This window comes from Furipterus horrens, unplaced genomic scaffold, assembly GCF_987537825.1.
Source record: "Furipterus horrens unplaced genomic scaffold, mFurHor1.1.pri manual_scaffold_13, whole genome shotgun sequence".
NCBI lineage: Eukaryota > Metazoa > Chordata > Mammalia > Chiroptera > Furipteridae > Furipterus > Furipterus horrens.
In genome coordinates this window covers 51603301-51609983 of record NW_028327183.1, presented here as the reverse complement: position 1 = coordinate 51609983, position 6683 = coordinate 51603301, and the positions used below count along the sequence as shown (strand labels likewise).

Sequence of the window (6683 nt, the reverse complement as noted above, 5' to 3'; positions counted from 1 at the left end):
CAGACCCTCAGACCCTTCAAGAAAAACACATGTGTATCCCATGTCCCCAAAACCCTCAGGACAGAGGGCTTTAATGTGCAGCTTTCCCATGGGTTTTAACCTCCACTGAAGTTTGGTCTAAATTCCTTCCTCTCCTTCAGCACTTGTGTGGTCTAAGGAAAACTTAACATTATCCTTTTCCAGAATGTTCAGTGATTTCAGCTGGAGGGTGGTAGCCCCCGAGTCACCAAGACCCCTTTGAGTGTAGGAACCAATGGGTTACCTTCTTCTCAATTTAAACATCATCTACAAGGTGATCTCTTTCAGAACCACATCTGGAGAAGCCTCTCAACCTCTGGGCACCTTGGTATATCCACTTGGAGGGTCTGACAGAGGGCTGAAGTTCATTTCACAGCACCCACACCACCCCCATGGCCTGTGGAGACCAAGTTCCCCCTCCAGGCCTGGCCACAGTCGGTCACCCATGGCTTCCTGTTGGGGTGTCCTCGGCCCCACCCCACAGCTGGGCATTTCCCTCCCTGACACGGGGACCGGGACCCACTCTACCTGTCAGATGCAGACATGGTGCTCCTGCTGCTGCTGCCCCTGCTGTGGGGGGGTGAGTGGGCTGAGTTTGGGGGGACGGGCAGGTGGGGGAGGGGAAGGGGTTACAGCTGAGCCTCTGTGTCCCCCCAGGGTCCCTGCAGGAGCAGAAAGGCTATGAGCTCCGAGTGCAGGAATGGGTTAGGGTGCAGGAGGGCCTGTGCATCCACGTGCCCTGTTCCTTCTCCTACCCGTGGATTCCGTGGTATCCCACTAGCAATCCCTACACCTACTGGTACTGGAGTGGGGACGACACAGATTATGCTGCTCCTGTGGCCACAAACAACCCAAATAAACCAGTGAAGAAAGGGACCCAGGGCCGATTCCTCCTCGCAGACGCCAGGACCAACAACTGTTCCTTGAGCATCAGAGACGCCAGGAGGAATGACACAGGAATCTACGTCTTCCGAGTGGAGAGAGGGATTCATGTGAAATATACTTACCGGGATAAGACGCTGACACTGCAGGTGACAGGTACGCCAGGGTCGCGGGAGGGGACACTGAGACGTGCGAGCCTGTGTTTGAGCAGGAAGAGGACCCTGGGACCCTCCCTGATGCAGGGCTTGGACCCCGGTGCTCAGAAGAGAAATAGGAGCTGAGGTGATCAGGGGCCCAATGGAGGCAAATTAAGGTCAGTTGAGGCACCGGGCACAGAAGAAAATATTGGGCCCCTTAACAAAAAGAGAGAAACAGGGAAAATAAAAATACATGTTAACCATATTTTTAAATAAATAAAAAATATTTGCTCCGATGAGCGGTAGCGCGGCTGCACGGGGCCTGTGAACCGTAGTGTATGTATACCATGCAGTGTGGTAATGAAATAAAAAGGTAAGTGAATGTAACATACTATCAGGCTTTACTGCCAATTGTAAACATGTACGTAATTAAAATTGCACTTACGAAACCAAACTCGGTGTCGCTAGAAAAAAGTTTTAAGTTGGGGTTTTGCGGGGCCTTTCAGAAGTTGGGGCCCAGGGCGCACAGCTGGTGTGCCCGCTGTTAAATCCGCCTCTGGCACTGAGGCCCGGGTCTGTCGCAGAGTCTCAGTCCGGATCCCTAACCCTGGGCCCCCAGCACCTCCCTCTCGCCTCCGCAGACCTCACACAGAAACCAGACATCCTCATTCCGGAGCCCCTGGAGTCCGGCCGCCCCACGCAGCTGACCTGCAGCCTGCCAGGGTCCTGCGAAGGGGGACGTCCTCTCAGCTTCTCCTGGGTCGGGGATGCTGTTGGCTCTCTGAATCCCGAGACCCTTCACTCCCCCGTGCTCACCTTCACCCCGAGGCCCAGCAACCACGGCACCAACCTCACCTGTCAGGTGACACTACAAGGATCTTTGGTGACCACGCAGAGAACCATCCGGCTCAGTGTCTTCTGTGAGTGTTGAGGGGTGGCTGGGTCCCTGGGGACCAGAGGAATCCCTTTCCCAGGGGACATCGGCAAAGTAAAGCTTCACCTCTTCCCCTTACGGAGCTCCTGGCGCAAATGGAAGATGTCCCCTTTACTCTTATCTCACCACGTTTTCCTCCCCAGACGCGCCTCGGTTGACCATCAGTCTTTCCCAGGGAAACTCTACAGGTAGGAACCGTTTTGTCCTCTCTGGAGATGTGAGGGGAGTGGGGTTTCTGCCAGCCTAGGGCTCTGCCCCAAGGTCTGGGTCTGCCCCCACACCCTCATCAACATCTCACATTTATGGGATTTCGCTTGCTTTTGGCCACTACCTGTTCGTTTCTAAAGTTCTATGTTTAGTTTTCATTGTAATAAAGTGCACATAATACACCACTATCTTCACCATTTAAAAAAAATATTTTATTTATTTATTTTTACAAAGAGGAGAAGGGAGGGAGAAAGAAAGGGAGACAAACATCGATGTGTGGTTGCCTCTCGCGTGCCCCGAACTGGGGACCTGGCCTGTAACCGAGGATGAGCCCTGACTGGGAATCAAACCAGCGACCCTTTGGTTTACAGGCCCGCACTCAGTCCACTGAGCCACACCAGTCGGGGCTGTCTTCACCATTTTTTAGGCAATAGTTCAGCAGGGTTAGTGCATGTGCGGGGTTGTGCAACCCGTGAGCAGAATTTTTTTCCTGTTGCAGAACTGAAACTCCATCCGCAGCAGACATGAACTTCCCACCCCACTCGCCATGTCCAGCCCCTGCCAAATGCCTTCCACTTTCTGTCTCTGTGGTGGTGACACTTCCAAGTTCTGCTCCTTCTTTTCCCTGCTCCCTTTCTGAAGTTCCTGTCTGCCCTCACCCCCACTGATACGTACCCTTCTTCATCTGCGATCTGGTCATTTTCTCCAGGAGCCTTCAACGTTCCCATTCCCCACGGCCCCACCCTGCATGTGGTTCAATCTCTCTCCACTTTCCGGGACATGCTCCTCACGTCCCACGTCTCCACCTGCGCCCCTGCCTCTGACCTGACCAATCCTGATGTCTCCCGGAGCTTTACAGGCAGCTACAGATCTGCACATGTCGGTGCCTCTGGCTGCTGCCTGTCAAGGTCCCTGTGACCACACGTAACTCAGACGTGGTCTGACTCACTCTAGATGACTTCCTTTCTCAGCAGCAGCTTCCCGAGTCCGTGAGTCAGGGAAATGTCACTTCTCAAATTCTTCCCCCTTCTCTTCTTGCCCTTGGCCCAGCCTCAGTGCCAGTCTTGTCCTCGACCCTGAACCCCATGGCTCAGCGTCCTCCTCAGCTTCCCTGCCTCCAGTCTAATATCTCAGGCCCAGACCCCACAGCCCAGCAGGATCTCCCTGGACTTGGCACTGATTCTCTGTGTCCCCTGGACAAGCTCCCTACTGCTGTCTAGTGAACTCAGGGCACAGCCTAATGCCCTCAGCCTGGCGCTCAAGGCTCCGGAATTTCTGCCTTTGCCTTGTCTCCACCATAGCCATGGCTTTGGTGCTCCTGGGCCTACTGCCAAGATGCAGGTGTAGGTGTAGTGCCCATCCCTGGCCGGGCTCCAAAATTCTTGACACAGCTCCATCTGAGCTGCCTGCCCACTTCCCATCCAGCCAACCACAGCTCAGCCCCTCCTTTCTGGTAGCCTGACCTGACTGCCAGGGTCATTGTCCCTTAACCCACCTTGCTGTGTGTGTGTCCCTCCCCCAGTTCTGAAGACCCTCAGCAACCACACATCACTGCCTGTCCTGGAGGGCCAGTCCCTACGTCTGGTCTGTGTGGCTGACAGCAACCCCCCTGCCACGCTGAGCTGGTCCCTGGAGGGAAAAACACTGAGCCCCTTGCAGACTTCCGCTCCGGGAGTCTTGGAGCTGCCGCCCATGCGATCTGGCGATTGAGGGGAGTTCACCTGCCGGGCTCAGCACCCGCTGGGCTCCCAGCATGTTTCCTTCAACCTCTCTGTGCAGAGTGAGTACAGGACAGGTGCTGCGAGCCGGCAGCCATGTCAGGCATTGGGGCTGTGGGCAGGACAGGACCGGGGGTCACACTGTCACACCCCCTCTCCTCTTCCCCAGGAAGCCCCCCTCCCTGCAGGTGTGTGACTGAGGAGGAACAGGGCTCCTGGCCCCTGGTGCTCACCCTGGTCAGAGGGGCCCTCATGGGGGCCGGCTTCCTCCTCACCTACGGCCTCACCTGGCTCTACTACACCAGGTGGGCAGGTCTGTCTCCCTACAGGGACGGTCAGTGACCGGCCCCAGTTCCAGGTGGGGCTGAGCTGTCCCCCTGCCTGGAGCTGAGCTGAGCGAGGCCTGTGTTGGTTCTGCAGGTGTGGAGGCCCCTTAGCAACAAGGCCAACATTTTGACCAATTCTCCTTTCTTGTTAAGACGGCACTGAGGTGAGACACGGGGTCCAGAGAAGCCATCGTGGGACATCAGTGTCACCTTCTCCCTGGAAACTCTTGACTCACCTGTTTCAATCGTACCCTTGGGATTTTAATTTGTGTGACTGAGTGACGGCAAGGACAGTCAATGTCAATGGAAGGAGATTTTATTACTTTCATTTCCATAGAGGAGGCCCCGCCAGGCCAGCAGGGCCCCAGGGGAAGCACCAGGTCTCCTCAGGGAGCAGATGTATGTGGGGGGAAGCCTAGCCAGAGCCTTTGTTGGAGTTTCCAAGGGAAGTCCAAGGTAAGGCAGGGTGACCTGTTTAGGATCAGCTGTATATACACATCTGGTGGGTTTGTTCCTGCGGGTGGTCTCTGTTTCTCTGATCCCAGGTCCTGGGTGATTGAGGGCAGGTTGGTGGCTGGGGAATGTGGGATCAGAATTGGATGGTTTGCCTCTGAGGGGCTGTTCCTGGCAGAGTCCTTCCCTGTCTCTGAGATGTGGGGAGTCCTGGGAGGAGCTGTGTCTCTCCTTGGCCAGCGGTTTTTCAGACTTGAAAGCATCCTAAGATGCAGAAAATAAACAACAGGTGATACCCACTCGCAATGGACCCTTTTTTCTGCCTGTGCCTCTCCCGTTGACTAGTCCTCTCTCTCCCCACTTTGTGCTCCTCTCTCTCCATCCCCTGGCCCAGAAAAAATGAACTTGGGGCCTTATCCTCCCATTACCCAGAGGTACCTGGTAACACCTGAGTTTCCAGTCTCCCAAACTTCCCTGTCAGTGTAGACACCCACACAGTGTAGAGTGAGGAGCACAGCTCTTCTGTTCTATTCAAAGATGCCTACCTTGTAGTGATTAACATTTAATTACACATAAAAATGTGTTAAGAACTACAACATAGACTTCCGGCCAAGATGGAGGCCTAGACAGACATGCTGCATCTCCCTCCACAACTAAGAAGAAATACAACTGCCTCAAAACTAGAGACAACCAGAAGTTCCAGAAAATTGAGCTGCATGGAAGTCCAACAAACAAAGGTATAAAGAAGAAACACTCATCCAGGCAGGTAGGAAGGGCGGAGCTTGGGCAGAGAGGATGTAGTGTGGTGGTGGCAGCAGCGGTGGCAGCAGCAGGACAGCAGAAAGCACAGTCACATGTTTTAAAAAGTGGGGAGGTACACCTGGGGAGCACTCTCAGCACCAGACCAGACCGCACAGGTCACAATCCCAGCGCCAGGGAAAATCAAGTCTCATTGCTTCTCACTGTGCACTGGGGGTTGGGGCAGAGGAAGAAACTGTCTGTCTTTCAGCAGAGTCTGCTTCTTTGGATGGTCCCCATGGTCCAGGAACATCCGCAGACCGATCAACTCTGGGAGCGGCGGCCAGGGCGAGATTTGGAGGGGCACCAGTCCCATGAGAAGGTAAGAGAGGTGCCTGAAAAAGGGGTGGGTGCTGAACCGGCAGCATTGTTCCCTCTCTGACCCCGCCCCCACATACAGCACCAAAGCGTGGTGAAACGGGTTGCCTTATACTAATGAACACCTAACGCTTCACCCCTTACAATGTAACAGTTGCAATAACTCTACCTAAGACACAGAGGAAAACAAACACAGAGCTTGTGAAGATGAGGAGACAGAGAAGTATGGCCCAAACAGGGGAACGGATCAAGGTTCCAGTGGGAGAACTAAGCAACAAAGAGATAGCCAACCTAACAAACAAGGATTAAAGCCAAACTAACAGATGCAGAGTTCAGAACGCTGGTGATAAAAATGCTCACAGGCTTGACAGATATGCTTGAGTATGGCAAACGCATAAGGGAAGAAGTGAAGGCTATGCTAAGTTAAACAGAGAAAAATTCACACAAAACCAATAATGAAGAAAATGAAACCAGGGTTCAAATCAATGATTTGCAACATAGGGAATAAAAAAAAAAAAACCAGTCAACCAGTACAGAATGAGTCTCTGGGATAACTTTAAACATGCCAACATCTGAACCATTGGGGTACTAGAAGGAGAAGAGGAAGAGCAGGAAATTGAAAGTTTATGTGAAAAAATAATGAAGGAAAACTTCCAAGATTTGCTGAAGGAAATAGACATATAAGTCAAGGAAGCACGGAGAGTCCCAAACAAGCTAGACAGAAAAAGGACCACAACAAGACACATCATAATTAAAATGCCAAACATGAAAGATAAAGAGAGAATCTTAAAAGCAGCAGGAGAAAAGCAGAGTTACCTAGAAAGGAGCTCCCATAAGACTATCAGCTGATTTCTCACAAGAAACTTTGCAGGCAAGACGGGACTTACAGCCA

The 6683-nt window shown here is 53.0% G+C and overlaps 1 protein-coding gene across 1 annotated transcript; it reads left to right on the top strand.

Annotated features, from left to right (window-relative positions):
• Nucleotides 1–561: 561 nt before the first annotated feature.
• On the top strand, nt 562–4516 carry LOC149995239 (sialic acid-binding Ig-like lectin 14). The gene is given in 7 exon segments (XM_090260315.1): nt 562–598; nt 676–1056; nt 1679–1957; nt 2115–2159; nt 3701–3958; nt 4066–4201; nt 4317–4516. Coding segments are annotated over 7 exon segments (1173 nt in total). The 3' UTR covers nt 4354–4516.
• Nucleotides 4517–6683: the final 2167 nt, after the last annotated feature.